We start from the raw sequence: 18,904 nt of genomic DNA, 5'->3' as shown, positions 1-18,904 counted from the left end.
TTCCGGCAGCGTGCTGCGCCAGTCCAGCCCACGATCTTCGTGGGAGTGATCCGGCCCATGGCTGGTAAACCTTGCCGACCCCTGGTCAAAATGGCTCCAGGATTGCTCTCCTGCACTGTACTGTTTCAGACACTATACTTATGCATGTGTGTTTGCCTTGTACATTTATGAACATTTTTTCGCTATATATACGTATATAAGACCTTAGAATTCCTATAACCCTATTCAAATGTCCATGGTGATACTATTATAACAGATCTCCTTTTAAAAAAGCATATTATTATTATTATTATTATTATTATTATTATTATTATTATTATTATTATTATTATTACAAGCGCAACCAGCAAATGTGGTGACAACAAAAAAACACGCGCTGAGTTTCCAGAGCCCAAGGAAACGTGGGCGTTCCCTTGCTACTGATTTCCTTCCCGTCACCCATCATTCTCGGCACCCCGCCTCCTCCGAGAGCCTTTCGCTGCTCCTTCCTCCGACCAGCAGGAGAAAGTGCCCGGATCAGTCCTAATACGGGCAACTCGGGAAGGGGGCAGACGCGTCAGCTGGGCGTGTAACACGAGCTTGTGCGCTTTTGGAGGCGGCCGACTCAGCGACCCCCGGGATCCACGTGGAGCGCCTAAGGAGGACCTGCCTCAATTAGCAACAGCACCAGCAGCAAAAGTTGGGACACCCCGCTCCCCAGACATGCAGGTGAGCTACTCTGAGCTGTATCCTCCCTTCGGTAGGGGAAGGGAACGCACACAGGCGCGCACCTGCCGGGAGACCCCACTGCGTAATATGGGATCGCTTTATCTGGAGAAGGGGAAACGGGGCTGGGGACGCGAGTGGTCTGGGCAGGTCCAGGAAAGATCCCTGCCCACGGTAGCTGAAACCCGGAAGATCAGCTCGCTTTCTGCTTCCCATGTGTTCGGTTGCAAAGATGACACGCAGTGGTTCTTCCTGTCGGGGAAGGAAAGGCCTCCGTGTCCGGTCCGCCCCCCCTCCCCGATCCCTTCGGCTTTCTTCTTTTCGCGAGCATGCGCTCCAGGCTGCCTTGCATTTGCTGGTTGCAGGAGAAGAAACGGAGGGGGGCGGGGCGGGTGTTCTTTCAAACACAGGAGGTGGGGAAGCTGGAATTGCTTCTGAGTTCTTAAAAAATAAAAAATTCTCCGCAAATGACTAACTGCACTTAGCACTGAAAAAATAAACTGTCATGTTGTATGGGATAGGGGAGAGTAAAGTTGGCAGGCTGCTAGCCACTGTGACTGCTAATTGAGCGTGAGCGATGTGTAGCAGCCCTGCTTTCCAGTGGTAGGATAACCGTGACATCACTTACACGTTCTTTGTGAATGGCCACTGTTAATATAATGGTCACAGTTGGTACATTTCATTTCCCTCTGCCCTCACTGTTTACAACACACACCAATCCCATGTCTATTTATACAAGCAACTCCGGATATTGCTTCATGTGCCTGATGATGTCGATTTTAGTCCACAAACTGCTTATGCCATAATAGGTTTTTTTTAATGGCATAATGCTCTTTGTTCTTTTCCGTTTTTGTTTCAACAGACTAATCCCTCTGGACACTAGTTTTTTTTTGTAGTCCTGCATACGTGTATGAAATCCAAAACTTTACTTGCTTTTTCCAGTATGTATTTGTTTTATTTAAGGAGCTCGGGCCTTTTTTTTCTACTGGAAAGTAGAACTGAGATGAATCATAAATGTTTACTCAGAAAAAAAGGCCACTGATTTCAGTGATACTTCTTCCCACATATATACACATTGGATTGAAGCCTGCAAACTTATGTAGAATACGTTTTGTATACTGTTTGTTGGAATCCTAAAAGAAAGCCAGTGACCAGCATGGCCCCAGATGTTGTGGACCAGGGGTTCCCAACAAAATTTTCTCGAGGACCCCTCATCGAGCCGCTATTGTGACAAGGACCCCCATTAATTCCTAATCCTAAAATTAAAAAGTGAGAGCCAAATTAAGAGTCTTTTTATATTTTATATTTATACATTTTTTACAGTTACAACAGAGTACTCCATCAGTATACAGTTAGTTTTAATTTTCAGTTCTTAATGAGATAAGTTAAATCTGTCCTTTGAGTCCATTATTTCTGAAATATTAGGTTCCAAACTTGAAACTTTCACTCTGAAATCCGACCGCATGTCGAGCCGATTCCTATATTTGTTTTTCATGAAACACATGGAAGAAAATGCTTGCTTTGTTTACAAACACTACTGTTTTGCAAAGAGGCAGCGCACGCCAGGGAGGAGGGAGGGGAATGGAGAAGACAGGGTACCTGCGCAGTAGCGCACAAATGAAGCCGACGCGCGCAAAGCATCTTGGGGAGGTGAGCGTTAGTAGAATGCGCGCGCTGCCTCTTTGCAAAACAGTAGTGTTTGTAAAGCGCCACCTAACGGCATGCAGCAGAACTACTGCCTCTATCTAATTCTAGTTTTGCGCTAGACTCTGCTCATGCAGGAAGCGGCCAAAACAAAAAATCTGTTATCATACGAAATATATTTAATATATTTTTTATTCTAATAGCATCTTGCGGACCCCTCTGGCATAGCTCGCGGACCCCTGGGGGTCCCCGGACCACCTGTTGGGAACCACTGTTGTGGACTATAACTCCCTAACCATTGGCCGTGCTGGCTAGGACTGGTGAGAGTTGCAGTCCAGAACAACTGAAGGGTTAAGTTTGTTCAGTGCCAAACTTAGGTTTCGATAGTCAAGGTGTTTGAGGTATGAATGACAGTTGTAAGCAGTGCTTTTGGGGGGTAAAGAATGAGGGGCTGGCATTCATATCTTGATAAAACAATTGTGGATACCAACACAAGATGGCTGCAACGGGCAGCAAAAAAAAAAAGATGTGACAGTACTCCAAACAGGTTGGTAGGCCTGGCCAATATCTAGTTTTCAACATTGCAATAGATTACCAGCTAAACATTGTGATATACTGATATGTCACAATGTCTGAAATAAGGATGGCTGTGTAAAGGCTGGCTGCTTCACACGTTGGCTTTGCCACATTGTGATTTTCTCATAGCTCGCATGCGCGCGCACACTCCACGATTCAAATTATATTGCCAGGTCTAAAACTATGAAACCAATATCACAATATGGACTTCAAACCAGTTTGGGGCAATATATTAATATATTGCTCAGCCCTACTGGTGGGCTGCTACTCACATGAGTTTACAACAACTGGTGGGTGCCAGCACAAAAAACCCCACTGGTTGTAAGTTTGGGCTCTGACAATTTTATGTGCTTTAGGATCCTAATGCGGACACAGAGTGGAATGACATCTTGCGTAAAAAAGGCATCCTTCCTCCGAAAGAAAAGCTGAAAGAGCAAGAACAAGCTGAAGAGGAAAGGGAGCTGCAGATAATCCAGCAAAAATCTGTTGGTAAGCCCTTTAGTTGATTTAATGTGATGCTTCTGTAATCCACCTTGCCTTGTCACCAGAATGTATCAACCTATACAGAGCAGACAAAGGCCTCATTGTGCATTCATTGCATTTTGAGGTATGGGTAGCCTTCGAGAAAGTAGTTTGGTGCTTCCTCGCCCCCTCTGTGACCTTGAAAAATATTGAGATTAGTCCTTACAAGAGCATCATATTGAGCTATGAGGACACTCAAAGAGACATATAGAACCTCCAGGGCTTCTGGGAAATCATAAAGGTTGCTTTGGGGGACTCCCAGGTGAAATCCTTACAACCCCGGTGGGCATTAGGTTTTTAATCCCACAGGGAAGGACAATTGAAACAGTGTCTGGATCCAGATTTCTTGTTCATTGATCGACTACGACCCTAGCAGAGGTAGAAAGTGAATTGTTCGTGCGCTTTTTGTTGCACTTTTGTATCATTGTAAATCAGTTTAAATTATTGTAAATTACAGCTTTTTTATTTTTTCAGCACAGTCAGAAGTATATTTTTCTGCAGGACCCACCAATGATCACTGTGGGATGCAACGTGTGCAAACTGGGATAGAATCTTGAATAGAGACTTAAAAATATAGATGGATAAATTTCTCTTGACAACTCTAATGGGGTGATCTAAAACTGGACCTGCATTGCAATGCTTCACATCAGGGGCACAGAACCTAAGACCTAGGGGGCAGATGTAAACCTTCATATCTCTCTGCCCAGCCTTTCAGAATCTCCTTCAAGCCCTGCCTTCTCAGGCCATGCTCTCTCTTCCAGGGCCGGCTCTTCGTAGACCCCCGGTGGCGCAGTGCACCATGGCGGGGGGCTGGTAAGCTGGGCGCCGGCCTGGCAAGGAGGGCGCCGCGCGGCAAACAATTGCGCCCTGCGAGGGCGGGGCGGGCGGCGGAGCGATCTCCGCCCCTCAGCACCAGGGCGCGTGATCTGCTCAAGACGGCCCTGCTCTCTTCGCAGGCCACAACCCTCATTGGATCTGATTCACCCCCTCCTCAAGTGCTTTTGGGATGAATCCTTGAACTGCCTAGATGTGTATATGGGGGGGATGTAGAAACTGCATGGCAGGGATGTATTCTGCTGCTCACCTATTTTTGTTGATGATGATTTGATGATTTTATTACATATACCCCGTCCAGCTGGCTGGGTTCACAATGCTGTTCTATAAGGAATGCAACCCCCTCATTCTCTGGAAGGTTCCCCCCCCCCCCGCCACATCATCTTATGCGCCTGCAGGATTGTTTGTGGGAATTAGCGTGATAGCTCTGAAGTGCCTTGGTAAAGAAAATGCTTTTCTTTGGAGAGATTTCTTTGACCCTGTGGGGTGCTCTTTTGATAGTTAGAAAATATTTCATTGGACAAGAGTGCATCCCTTGGTTTGGACTAATTGCCTTCCATATTTCACGTCATTTAGAAAGCGAACTGATGATAGCTGCCTAAAATAAGAGCTTACTCAGCGGGAGTGGAAGCCTTGTAACAAATGATAACTCCCAGGATGTAAGTTATGGAAGCAGAGTTGCTGAGATAGTGTAGTGCCTGGAATCCTGGATTTCGCGAGGACCTGGATTTAAGATGGAATTCACTTCTCTTTTGTAGCATCTAGCAAATTTATACCTTGGTTTTATTGTGCAGAATGTTTATCTCGGCATATATGATGTACATACTCCTTGCCATATACAGTAATACTTTAATTGGTTCTTAATTCCCAAAATCTCTCATTTGGAAATTAATTATTTGCATGTTTAAAGAGATTCTGTTGTTGTTATTTATTAAATTTATATTGCCCAGGGCAGCAAACACAATGATAAAGTAGGTAAACAACAAAAACATATAAAAACATTTCTAAGACTGTTACCAACCTTCTTTACCCATTCAAAGCTCCAATAATGGTTGGCTTTTATTTTGTGCCATACTGATGATCTTGCATTTCTTACAAACAGTGAAAACATATGAAGACATGACCCTGGAAGAACTTGAAGAAAATGAAGATGAATTCAGTGAGGAAGATGAACGTGCTATGGAAATGTACAGGTTAGAGCAAGACCCACAAACATGTTTGCCAGCTAAGCACTGGTGTGTACATTTTTTTTTGTTCCAGTGAGAACAGGTAGTTGGGGAGAACCCCAAGCCTGGAGCATTATGAGAACTCTCCCTGATGCCATGCTGACTTGAGGAGAATAGGAGACACTGCATTGAACCTCTAAGACACTTGAAAAGCCATGTGACATTTTGCTGTTTTCTTCAGGTCTGTGGCTCAGCAGAATGGGTGGGAGCCCCCATCTCTCTCCCTGCAATGGCTCATCCTCCTCCCCAGTTGAAAAAGATGGGCAAAAACAGGTTGAGCTGGCCAGGAAGGCCAGCTAGGATGTATTGACCCCTGCAATAGATAAGAGAATTAATGAAATCTACAAGACCCACCCCCTGGTTTTCCTCCAGTTTTAGCCAAATCAGGCCGCCTCTTGGTAGCCCTCTAAAAAACAGTAACTGAAAGGGTTATCACAAAAAATAAGAGGACGCAAATTCTGCCTGGAGGATCAAAGGTTAAAAGTTTAGACAGCATATTCACAGTGGCAATAGGATTTGTTTAATAACTTCTCATCTCTCTGTATTTAGGGTTATCTTAGAACTCAGGTGTTGGGGGATCTCTGTATAGGGAGCCTCCTTCCCTCTTGCTGACTAGCACTTCGCCCAGGGAGAGCAGCAGCAGTGGGTCAGGTGAGGGGAATCAGGAAGTGAGCGGGACGGAGGTGTCAGGGCTCAGATATGTAGGAGAGCCCTTGCGCCGCCAGGACCAAGAGGTGGAGGGGAACAGACAGCCCCTTCCGGCGCCTGAATTAAGGCGCACCACCAAACATAAGGTCGGGAGGAGGCGTTTTGGGGTGCCCAAACTCTTATGCTGGTCCCGTAGCCGGAAACGTCCACTCCCAGATTCTGCGAGTGACTGAGAGGTCATGTTTTCTGCTATCTCCGCACTGTAAATACTATGCACAATAAAACTTTTAAAGACAGAGCAGACTTGGGCGTCTTTACTCAGGAGTAGCCGCAACAACACCCTCACATTCAGGTTATTAGTGTTTACTGTGTTAAATGCTGCTTCTAAAATGTATTCTTTAAAACATCTGACCTTGCAAATTCAGTTCTAAAGATCATTATGTACACCTCTAGCAATCAACATCTGCAAAACTAATATTGTGCTTAGTTAGAAATGATAAGTGCCCAGTTTTTAGCAACTGCTTAGTGTTGTAGGTTTGTCAATACTGTTGTGGTTTCTCTGCTCTCTCTCACCTGCTTTTTCAGTCTGTAAATCAATAGAACAGTGTAATATTGACATTCAATGATGATCCCACTAACTCCACTAATCCTTCCTCTATTCATCAGGAGCTTGGAAACTGGATTTCATAATTTGCAACTGAGATGTGATCCTTTATAGAAATAAAAAAAAAAAGTTTTGGCACTGCAGTCTTATGCTTCATTGGATGCAAGTTTCATTCAGTGGGATTTGCTTACAAGTCAGTGTTATTAAGACAGCAGCCGGGCAGGTGAATTCCTAAATCTTTTGGCTCCACCAGCATAGATTCCAGCCTGGGCTCTGCAACTAAGGCTGCAATGCTATGTATACTTAACTTTGGAGTCTGTCCCATTGAACAAGACCAGGCATCCCCAAACTTCGGCCCTCCAGATGTTTTGGACTACAATTCCCATCTTCCCTGACCGCTGGTCCTGCTAGCTAGGGATCATGGGAGTTGTAGGCCAAAACATCTGGAGGGCCACAGTTTGGGGATGCCTGAACAAGAGGTATTAACACTGCTCAAGGACACATGTCAACCAGAATATAAAAGAACAAAGCCGTCTTTATAAATTTATGGAAGGTCATATAATTATTTAACTCTTTGACATCTGACGGGAGGGCGTTCCACAGGGCGGGTGCCACTACTGAGAAGGCCCTCTGCCTGGTTCCCTGTAACCTCACTTCTCTCAATGAGGGAACCACCTGAAGGCCCTTGGAGCTCGACCTCAGTATCTGGGCTGAATGATGGGGATGGAAATGCTCCTTCAGGTATATAGGGCCAATGCCATTTAGGGCTTGAAAGGTCAGCACCAATGCTTTGAATTGTGCTCGGAAACATACTGGGAGCCAGTGTAGGTCTTTTAGGACTGGGGAGAGTCTTGAGGGCCAGATACAGGTGTTTGGAGGGCTACATGTAGCCCAAGAGTATGAAGTTCCCCGTTCCTAGAGTAGACAGTACTGAGTTAATATGGTACAGTGCCACTTCCTGTGCTCTTACATTTACAGCAATGGTTTTCCAAACAGCTGTGGTCTCTGGGTTGCTGGGGATCAGCATTGGTGACAGTGTGGGTGTAGTTACAGTATAATCCTATGTTAGTGTGTGAAAGAGAGACAGCTGCATGGGAGCTAAGAGATTTGTTGTGCCTCCAGCACAAAACTGCCAGTTGGGTTTTCCACCTCAGCCCCTTTGAAGGTTCTTTTTTCACCAATTACAACTGTCCTTGCTACTTACTTTTTGGCTCATTTCAAAACCAGTCACCAAGCCCTTTTTTGTGTCAACTTCTCACCTCCTTCCCTTTTGATGGAGTGGGGGGGGGAACCTCACACAGCATAGTGGTTGTAGTGAGACATGAGTTGTGAAACTAGGACCTGACGCTAGTTCTGTCTTCTGTAATGGAGGAGCTGTGCAGGAAGCCTTAGGCATTCCTTTATCTTGTGTGGGATAGGGGAGGATAAAAGTAAACCATGGTTTACTGAGATAACAATTGTGAAGTGCCTTAAACACTCAGTGCTATATCTCTGGTCTCAAATCCATCTGTATGTTTCCTTTTCTCATTTTCCCCCCATGGTGTAGGCAGCAAAGGCTAGCTGAATTGAAAGCCTTGCAAGCAAAGAATAAATTTGGACACGTTTTAGAGATCTCGGGACAGGATTACGTCCAAGAAATTACCAAAGCTGGCAAGGATATATGGGTGATACTACACTTGTACAAGCAAGGGTAAGCAAGCATTTCAAGATGACTGCTGTTTGCACAGTTTTTTTCTGTAGCAGCTTTGGTCTTATGAAACTGCCCCCAAACTGGTGATCTTGCATTTTGTGTTTTAGCCAACGAAATATGCTGCAGCAGACGAGCGCTTTCAGAACCCTGACATTGATATCTGTTGTGCAAATGAAAGGAATTTTTAAAACACAAAGTCACCCAACTACAGTTCAGTGACATCATCAGGAATTGATTTGCTTCATTGTTCTAGCAATTTAATCAGGAAGGAGGGTAGTTGTGTACAACCATTTTGCAAGCGTTCAAAGCACATGCCCATGGCTGCAAACCAAGAAGTGGCAGGAAAAGGGAGCATTGCAGGGCAGGGCCGTAATGGACATGTATTTTCCGCTGTCACGTGCGATGACCCGGAACGCAACCACCAAGCAAATTGGGGGTGCCTGTATTGGAATGGGAAAACATTTTAAAGGTTGTGGGAAATCTCTCTTTGCAATGGTAGGCATAGATCTGAGAACCAGTATGGCGTAGTGGTGTAGTGATTGGAGACATGAATTGAAATCCCCACTCAGCCAAGAAGATCACTAGGTGACCTTGGGCCAGTAATTCTCTCTCAATATAACCTACCACTCTGGGTTGTGGTGAGGATAAACTAGGAGAGTGGAAAGCGTGGATACAAACCTGACTTCCTTGGAGAAATGATGACATAAAAATACAATAAAAATTTACAGTGGTACCTCTACTTACGAATAACTCTACTTACGAATGGAGCTCTGTCCGCCATCTTGGATGCGGTTCAGATAGGATTTTTTCTACTTACGAATTTTTAGATAGGGTTGCTTCTACTTGCGAATTTTTTCTCCCAATGCATTCCTATGGGATTTGACTTACAAATATTTTCGACTTACGAATGTGCTTTCGGAACGCATTAAATTCATAAGTAGAGGTACCACTGTATGTGTCACAGCAGCCTCCGTTTTAAAAGATGCATTCGCTCCTTTGTGTGAGAGAACACATTTGCAAGGCTAAATATCGTATGTTCCTATCAGGTTACTTATTCTAGAAATGGGCATTTTTATTTGGTTTTTTGCAGCGTAAGTGCTAAGAAAACAAATAAAAGGGGAAAAAAACCATGGCTCTTTAATGGATTTCTTCCCCTTTTCCTTTTTTAAAAATAAAGTATTCCCCTTTGTGCCTTGATAAATCAACACTTAAACGGACTTGCAAGGAAGTTCCCAGACGTCAAGTTCGTCAAAGCCATTTCGACAACCTGCATACCCAACTATCCAGATAGAAACCTCCCCACAATCTTCGTCTACCTTGAAGGGGACATCAAGGCCCAATTTATTGGACCCCTGGTGTTTGGAGGCATGAACCTGACAAGTGATGGTAAGTAGCTTCCTCTAAAGTAAAGGTAAAGGGACCCCTGACCATTAGGTCCAATCGTGACTGACTCTGGGGTTGCGGCGCTCATCTCGCATTATTGGCTGAGGGAGCCGGCGTACAGCTTCCAAGTCATGTGGCCAGCATGACAAAGCTGCTTCTGGCGAACCAGAGCAGCACATGGAAACGCCGTTTACCTTCCCGCTGTAGCGGTTTCTATTTATCTCTTTGCATTTTGACGTGCTTTCGAACTGATAGGTTGGTAGGAGCTGGGACCAAGCAATGGGAGCTCACCCCGTCGCAGGGATTCGAACCGCCGACCTTCTGATCAGCAAGCCCTAGGCTCAGTGGTTTAACCCACAGCGCCACCTGGGTCCCTTAGACCTTGACAAAGGGCCCAAATGGAAGCAACCCATGTAACTGTCGCATTGATTGGCAGCTGATCCTTTTTATGTGTTTAACACATTAATAGGTTGCTTTTTGGTACTAAATTGATGCTCGAAGCACTTTGCAAAGTATGTAGAAAAACTATTAAGAATACAAAGGCAGCAAAGACGACTCATAAGATAAAAGATTTATCCTATGTACCCAGCTATAATTGTAACCTTCCATGGGGCCTTATGGTAAAAGTGGGTAAGACATCCTATAAAGAAATACAATAAAAACATATCTGATTGAGACACCGCTGAACATTGTCCACTAAAATTTGGTTCTATCTCCGCCTCACAACCAAGCTCTGCAAGCCACAGTCTCTGTGGATTCTTGTCCCTGACTCTGTGGAACAAGTCAACTTGCGTAACAGAATCACATTAATTTCCTCCCCACTCCCCTTCCTTTTTGTTCTTTCTGCCTAACATAATTGAGGCTGGCTTGTTAGATTGCCATCACAGTTAACAGTGAGACATCTGATTAACTTGAAGTATTGACTTTCTTCCAACTTCTGGGGTTTAAGCCAATTTGAGCCCATGTAATAAAGGCCTGCTGATAGGTGGGAAGTGTTTCTGGGTTTGGGTAGTAAAGAAAACAAGCAGGAAGTAATGGGGAGCAGTATGTATGCATTCTTGCTTTTTGTTTCTTAAATCTCTCTTTAAAACAGCAGAAGAAACATTAACAGCTGCTTCTGTCTCTCCTGACAACAGTTATAAAGATGACCTTGCTTTTGTCTGTCGGAGAACATGCTGGAGTTTTGAGGCAATTAATGTATTTCCATTTTCTTCATAGAGCTCGTGTGGAACTTAGCATTGTAGTAAAAGCAAATTTGAAAACAGCAGATGGGAAGCGTACGTCCCGAAGAGCAGGAACACAGCGACGCTTTTCTTTGTTCCAGCTTATAAGTCACTGCCGTGTGTCATTCTTCCCTCTTGCGTTTTAGAATTGGAGTGGAAGATTTCTGAGTCGGGTGCCATCAAGACAGACCTGGAGGAGAACCCCAGGAAGCAGATCCAGGACCAGCTGATGACTTCCATCAAGTGCTCTGTTCCAGCAAGGAGGGAAGAAAGTGACCCAGAAGATGACTAGGGCCTCGTGTGAAGCTCAGTTCTATGCCTGAGTACTCTGAAGTTAGTCTGACTGCATTCAGTGGGACTTGACTTCCATGTAAAGAGTGCATGTGATTGCAGCCCCATAAATACCACTGACGGGTTTTTGCTTTTGCTTTTTAGATTTTACTAAAGAAGTCGTGGTTATGTGGAGGCTTGCCGAGCAGTAAATTGGAGGAAATTGAAAAGGCTTCCTGATGAATCAGGCGCTTGTTGTGGACATTCCCTACTGTGGACATAACTACCAACAGTACATTTGCCCTCTGGGTGTTTGCTTGCTCTTTCCTCTGTTGGGTGACAACTCTCTCCTCTGTACCAGAGTCATTTTAAGCACAGAGAGTGCTTGGTCATTTCTATGCTTTTGACAAAGGCCAACAACTCCATTATTGTTGGGGAACGGCTATAATGCAATTCTTGATTCTCAAATAAAAATACATGATTAATTTTTAAAGGGCAGTGTGGAACATTGTGCATATTTTATTCTACCGTGGAAGGCTAATATTGCTGCCAAGATCTCAGAATTACAGTGAGAATATTTGTATATTTACTTAAAATCTTTAAAAACTCTGAAAGTTTTTTTGACTGTCTCATGGAGATGCAGTGTGTTCTATTCTGTTCTTGAAATGTAACAGAAGGACACTTTTAAACAGTTCAATTTGTCCCGCACCCAATGTTCTCGATTTTGGTAAAACTACGGTAGTGCAATTGCATATCTGTTTTCTCAGAGGCAAGTCCCCCCTCCATGCTCAGTAGAACTTACTCCCAAGTAAATGTGTACAGTATATACTGCATCTTTAGTGGCTGAGCATCTTTCTACCACCCCCTGCCCCTCCATGAAGAAGTGCTATTCAGTCTTGTATTGAAAGTAGGTAAATGACGGCCGCTATAAATATTTTTTGTTGCCCATAAAAGTTGTAATAAAAACGATGCAGTAGAATGCAGTCAATCTTCAGGCTTCTGGATATTTTATTGAGTAAATATCCAATCCGAACATGCAGAAAGACCATTTGGACTGTGCCATTTTAGACTGGAAGTGGGGAATCGGCATAGAATCATAGTTTTAGAGATTGCAGGGGACTCTGGAGGTCATCTGGTCCAACATGTTTCCTATTGCAAAATTGCTTGACATTTAAAACAAGAAACTGCTCATAGAAAGATAAAACACCCTCTTTCCTGACATGCTAGCTTTCCATGTGCAGGAAAGCTTTTCTCATGTGAGGGAGTATTCACCTATAGCCTGACATACCGGTACTATAATACTGTACTATACTATACTACTACTCTAATAAAGAGCTCTGCAAAATGTTATGTCAAATTATTTGAGCCTTCCTCAACTCTTTTAAGAGTGACTTTTCACGTAACATTTTGAAATTGGATATATACACACTGCCATAGGTACGTACATGTTGAAATAGCTAGTTTTTATCTGCAAATATGTATAGAAGGATTGAGCCCTCATGTCATACCGGTAGAACCATTTGGTTGGAGGAAGTCTTGTAGACCATCTTGCCCAACTCCCTGTAGGAAACTTTGAACATCCTTATCAGATTGTTCTTCTGCCTATGCTTGAAGAGGCCCAGGAAGGGCAAACTCGCCACCTTCCCCAGGCAATCGATTCCATTGTACAACTGTTCTCCCTATCAATAAATTCTTATGCTCAACCAGATTTTTTCTTCCTGTAATTTAAGCCCATTGGATCCTGACCTCTGACAGCTGGAGGAGGTGTTGGGGACGCATTACAGTGACCATTTAAATTCATGTGCACTTTTCAACAAGTAGTGGCATTTAAAAAACACACAACACTTTGGTACCATTTCTCCTGTATTCCATGCAATTGTGTATAATATTAAATTTGGGCCTTCACATAATTATTTTGCATGTGCAAGTATTTTACATCACTGAATAAAGCATTTTTAAAATTGATTTCCTGTCATTTCCTGTCTCAGATGAACTTAATATTTCTTAATAGTACTGTATTAAACACTGACCAATAACAATGTTCTCCGGGTGGCTTATAATAAAAACATAAAAATATCATCATCAACCATAAGGATATAACATGACTGTGGAGAACAAAGATGAACTATTTGGTTTAAGAAGCCTAGGAGAGGTTGCATTCTGAAAGGAGCCTATGTGAGAAGCCATAGAAATGGGCAGTTAGAGAAGGCTGGAATACATATCTCTTCTTCCTGCTTCTTTACTCCTACACCCGTGCAAGAGCAATTTCCTGTCTTGCGCTCCATTTCTCTCATGCTAATCAAAGGCTTTTAGTAAAAATGAGATATCTGCAGGACGCGGCTAATGAGAGATCATTTTAACGTCATGGCACAGTGGAAGCTTTAGAAGCACACAAAGGAAAAACTTGCTTGTTGGGTTTGTGTGTGTGTTTTAATGAGTCCTTGCAAATCAATATGGTTCACATTTGTTACCAGGTGGAAATGTCTTATAACAAAAGTAGGGAAACCTTTGCAGCCCGTGGGCCGCATTCCCTTCTGGGAAGCCACCTAGGGGCAACATAGTGGCAGACTGGGCTAGAACTGAGCAGAGCAACTAATGTACCATAAATTTTAGCATTGTGTTGTAGAGTAGTTTCTATACATACACCAATCGAGACAAGCAAGAGGTATCATCGGAGTTTGAGGATACATTCCAGCCAGGCAAAAAAAAACTCAAGGAGGTGGGTGCAAAGTACAGTCAGTAATAGCTGTGTCCTGGGGAGGGTCTGGAGGGCCAGTAGAGAAGGCTGGGGTGTGTGTCACATTTTGCCCCCAGGCTTCAGGCTCCCCATCACTGTCCTGTAACATTAGAAATGTGAATCTACCACAAGCTTACCTTTACAGTGATGCAGTGCAATATGTAGGGTTGCCAGACTCAATAGAGGACAGGACTTCTGTGCCTTTAATTGCCCTGCTCTCTTTTGAGTTTGGAAACCTTAAAGAGAAACCAGCAGACCCTTTGCTTGGAAATTAAACAAAGGGTCTGCTGGTTTCTCTTTAAGGTTTCCAGGCTCAAAAGAGAGCGGGGCAATTAAAGGCACAGAAGTCCTGTCCTCTATTGAGTCTGGCAACCCTAGCAATATGGGTGCTGGTGAGAGCCATATTTTATGGGACATTCTGAGGAAAATGCTTCTCCACACAATGCCTAGTTATTTTTTATAATTCACTGTCACAAATTTGCAGTGATGGCAGGGATTAAGGCAAATCTATGAAGAAGAGTCCCCTCAATGGCTTGGTTATGATTAGCAAAATGTTCAGAGCCTCAGTATAGCCCCTGAATACCAGATTGGGGGCACAGCAGGGTTACTGCTTTCATGTCCTTTTTTTGATGTTCTGGAAGCTGCTGACTAGCCTTTGCATGAAGCAGGGTGCTGACTTGATAGACCTTTATGTCTGAACTAGCAGGGCTGTTTTTAATGCCGGGTGTCAATGAGATAATTGGGACGCAAAACCCACATTAAGGATCTTTGAGAGTCCTGATCAGGCATCCCCAAACTGCGGCCCTCCAGATGTTTTGGCCTACAACTCCCATGATCCCTAGCTAACAGGACCAGTGGTCAGGGATGATGGGAATTGTAGTCCAAAACATCTGGCGGGCCGATGTTTGGGGATGCCTGCTCCTGATATTAATGAAGACAGGTGAATAATAGGCTTATACCATCTTCCACTGAAAGGGATGGAACCAGTGCTATTTTTCTAGAAAAAGAGGTGCTGGGGCTCACCATGAACTTCCCCCTTGTTCTCTTAGAATGGCAATGACACCTACTGTACCTGAGAGGTGTCGGAGCTGAGCTATAAAAAAAAAGCCCTGGATGGAACTTAACTTTGATTTGCTGTCATCAATGACCTCTTCAAAGTTACATTGCCTGAGTCAATGGGTACAAAATGAAAAAGAGGGGATTTTGATTGAACACCTTTGTCAGCCTGAGCTGTTTAACAGTGGAACAGTCTGCCTCAGAAGTTGGTGAACTCTCCTTCATTGGAGGTGTTTAACTAGAGGTTGGTTAGATATCTGTCAGGGCTGCCACTGTAGTTTATTTCCTGCAGTGGGTTGAACTGTGTGACCTTTACGGTCCTGACCAACTCCCATGGCCCCATCTGCAACTAAAGCAGCATTATACCACTTTAAACAGTCATGGCTTCCTGCAAAGAATTGTGGGAACTGTAGTTTGTTAAGGGTGCTGAGAGTTAGGAGGCCTCCATTTCCCTCACAGAGCTACAATTTCCAGAGTTCCCTGGGAACTAAAACCACTCTTGGCAACTCTCAGCACCCTTAACAAACTGCAGATTCCAGGATACTTTGTGGGATGAATCCTGATACTGCCTTAAATGTACAGTATAGATGGGGGGGCGCCCTATGATTCTACTTAAAAGGCTCGCTGCTTATAAACATCATGTGAACAAGGGGGTGAAGACATCATCCCTCGGCCAAAAATCAAGACGAAATACAAATCAGTAAATACTTCGGGACAAATGGTGAGTTAACTGTAATTGACGACACTGATAATCTCTTTTTTTAATATTCAATTAAAAGCTCCCTGGAGATCTAGGCAGGTTAAAACAATGAAGCCAAATTGAAATCCCTCACAGTATGTTTAGGTGCAAATACCACTGGACAAAGGAAAGCCTCTTGCAATATGATATTGTGGTGGTAAAAAGCAGCATATGCTATGAGCATATGCTACTTTTAACTGCTGATTAATGCAGGGAATTCACTGCAACAGGATGACCACATTAAAAAAAAAAAGAATATATTCATGGAAGAGGATTCTGGCCATTTCTATTTTCCTTCACTTTTTCAGGCAGGGCAATTTTGTAAATACATTTTATAAATCAGTCAGTTGAAGAATGCTAGTTGTATTATTATTACTGTTATTATTTAAATCTGTATACAGTACTGCCCTTCATCTGAAGTTCACAGCATAAAAATACAAAAACACAAAATACATAATAAAAACAAGAACAAAACAAACCAATAACCGCCCCCTTCTACAAACACAAAGGACATGTGCCTATATTTGTTATAAAAGCATAATTTAAATGCTAATTGTGTCAGGGGTTAATTATTTCCTTCATGTAAGTTCAAAAAATCACAAGGATAAAAAGCAGCCATTGACAGAGCCAGGCTCAAGACATTTTGCTGTCTGAAGCAGATATGGATTTTAAAACAGATAAACTGGATTCCTTTTTCTTTGTTTAAGTTTTATTATTATTTTTTAAAAAATTAAATCTCAGCAACCAGGTGCCCAAGAAATGAATCTAACTTTTGGGGGGTGTATCTGGAGCTCCCAAGTTGCTAACCGTTTATTTATTTTAAAACATTTATATACCTTACAACTTTGTATTAAAGAGCAGCATATAAAATGGAAACACACAGCCCTCCCCAATAAATCAGTATAAAACAATAAAACAGCAATATATAAATCATGTTATCTATGCTTATTAATGAGCAAGTATGAAGTTACTTGCTAGTCTCATTTAAAATGCTGTTTACATTTTAACAACTTAATTTACCCTCATATCCAGTTTCCGTTTCATAATGGGAAAATGCCCGGGCAGCTTTTCCTTAAAATTGTGTGTATTTGTGAAAAGACACATTAAAATGTTCTCCTATCCCGCATAAGCATTGCTATGAACATTGCACGTATGTGTCTCATGCCTTCATCAATGCAACACACAAACACAGCAGAGTTTAGTTATACCCAGAAGATGTCACTGTTGCCCACAGAGCCCACTGTTATTACTGGATGTTTACATCTGTGCAATATGAGTTATCTTAAGCTGTGTGTCTGGTTTTCCAGTTGTTGCTTCTTCAGTATAGAAGATGGTGGAGTGGAACAATTTTGTCTCCTTCATGATGCACGTTGTAGTTGTTGGGGCTTTAGAGAACACTGATATTTGTCGTGACATTGCCCCTTGCAGTGTCAGCAAACTACTGGGTAGATAGGTTAGTGGATTTGCAAGGTAGACAGCTTGCGTCTCAGTATCTGAATGGCAAATCAGTGGGGGGAATATTGCTGCAACATTTCAGACAGATGCAGCAGCAGGGTACTTTTAAATTATCAGGGCTTCAGCATCGTAGGCATAATATAGTAGCTAAGCAACAGCGAAGAGCCAAAAGGATCCCAGTTCAAGTGTTACCCTTTCCCAGGCCCTGAAGCTGTTATTTGCTTTGGTGGAGCAAGGAGAGGCAGTCATAGAAGCTGTACTACCAGCACCCAGCTAATAGCAGCTTCAGGATTTATTTACATCTGGGAAGGGCAATGGAGGACAGGCTTAAGCACTTGTTCCAGAACACCCAGCTCAACCCCGGTGGACTCCTAATTAGCAAAACAAAAGCCATAGGAGATCCTAATCACAAATCACGCACATCACATCTAGCTTGCCTTGGAATATAGGTCAGAAAGCAGGATTTGAGTGGCACTGGAAATCAAAGGTCATGATATATAACAGGATAGTGTTTAGGGTCCATGTATCCTTCAAACCTAAGCCCTTCAACTGTCAAAAGTTTTTTTTTTGTCCCTGACAACTTACTGGGGGATTACAGATGATAAATAATTATGAGTTGATCTCAAATGTTTCAGTTTCAAGGGTTATTTGAGGGAAGTCATGATAGTGAAACTGGCTTGAATAGCATAGGTGGTTTTCAGATACGACATTAAAAAAGGGCTCTTAAGACGCCTTTCCTATGCAATTTGTGCCGTTTTTAGAATGCTTGAAAATGTTTCATTGTTTTATTTATAATTTAATTTAATGAAATTTATATGCCAGGTGATTGTAGAAAAGCATGAAAGTGGCTTTCAAAAAAGATGAAACTCTCTTATTATCACTTAAAAAATGACAACTGTAATTTAAAAGATACAGAATGATGTTTATTATAGAAATGTTTGCCACCATGGGCTGCTTTCAGAGGAAGGGTGGGATACCAAAATTTAATAAATAATAAACCATAATAATAATAACAACTTGTGCCCTATGTGCTTTTGTTGATGTGGGGCAGGGTCCAAGTTATATATATTCTTAACAAGTGCATTTGCTGCATTTAAATTATAGATCCTAGGAATTAAGCAGCCCATCTTTGGTGAAAAGGCACTCTGAGATACATATGCTATTCACCAGGGGAATTGCTCATTTAGGTCTTGACAATGTGGACTTACTGTAATATATTGTGCTCCTTACAGTGTATTGCAGAGCTCCCCTTTGGATTTTCTTAGTCAGCATAACACTGGTGGATTAACTAAAAAAAAACCTCTGGCAATGCTATTTTGATTCTACGGCAAATGTGGTTAAGTGTCTTAAACATTGGGCTTATGAGTGTGGAAATGTGGATACAGATTTCCGTTTGGACAGTAACGAGGTTTACTAGATGACTTTGATAAGTAATTCTCTGTCAGCCTAACTTACTTTGCAAGGTTCATAAAGTTTTCGTGAAGACAACGGGAGGGGCAACCATTTATGCCACTTTCAGTTCCTTGGTGGAAGGACAGATATTTTTTTTAAAAAAAAGTATGAATAAATATGTTTCAACCATCTTCATAAGT

At 42.7% G+C, this 18,904-nt stretch overlaps 1 protein-coding gene across 2 annotated transcripts; it reads left to right on the top strand.

The window, feature by feature from the left end:
* The first annotated feature begins 462 nt into the window (after positions 1-462).
* On the top strand, positions 463-13,290 carry PDCL3 (phosducin like 3). 2 transcript variants are annotated; one of them, XM_035115404.1, is made up of 7 exons: positions 463-708; positions 3,282-3,414; positions 5,384-5,474; positions 8,306-8,449; positions 9,627-9,835; positions 11,202-11,388; positions 11,491-13,290. In XM_035115404.1, the coding sequence occupies exons 1-6, from the start codon at positions 703-705 to the stop codon at positions 11,345-11,347; spliced, it is 729 nt and encodes a 242-aa protein (XP_034971295.1). In that variant the 5' UTR covers positions 463-702; the 3' UTR covers positions 11,348-11,388; positions 11,491-13,290. The 2 variants fall into 2 exon arrangements, with proteins under 2 accessions (XP_034971295.1, XP_034971294.1); XM_035115403.1 differs by having other exon boundaries at positions 11,202-13,290.
* Positions 13,291-18,904: the final 5,614 nt, after the last annotated feature.

Source organism: Zootoca vivipara, chromosome 4 (genome assembly GCF_963506605.1).
Source record: "Zootoca vivipara chromosome 4, rZooViv1.1, whole genome shotgun sequence".
NCBI classification, from domain to species: domain Eukaryota; kingdom Metazoa; phylum Chordata; class Lepidosauria; order Squamata; family Lacertidae; genus Zootoca; species Zootoca vivipara.
The sequence above is the reverse complement of the archived record's forward strand: the minus strand, read 5'-3'. Positions and strand labels throughout refer to the sequence as shown.

What these genes read in the sequence shown, in the direction of transcription:
- PDCL3 (XM_035115404.1), top strand. An exon ending in CGTGCTATGGAAATGTACAG is followed by an intron (nt 5,475 to 8,305) that starts GTTAGAGCAAGA and finishes CCCATGGTGTAG; the next exon opens with GCAGCAAAGGCTAGCTGAAT. An exon ending in CATGAACCTGACAAGTGATG is followed by an intron (nt 9,836 to 11,201) that starts GTAAGTAGCTTC and finishes CTTGCGTTTTAG; the next exon opens with AATTGGAGTGGAAGATTTCT.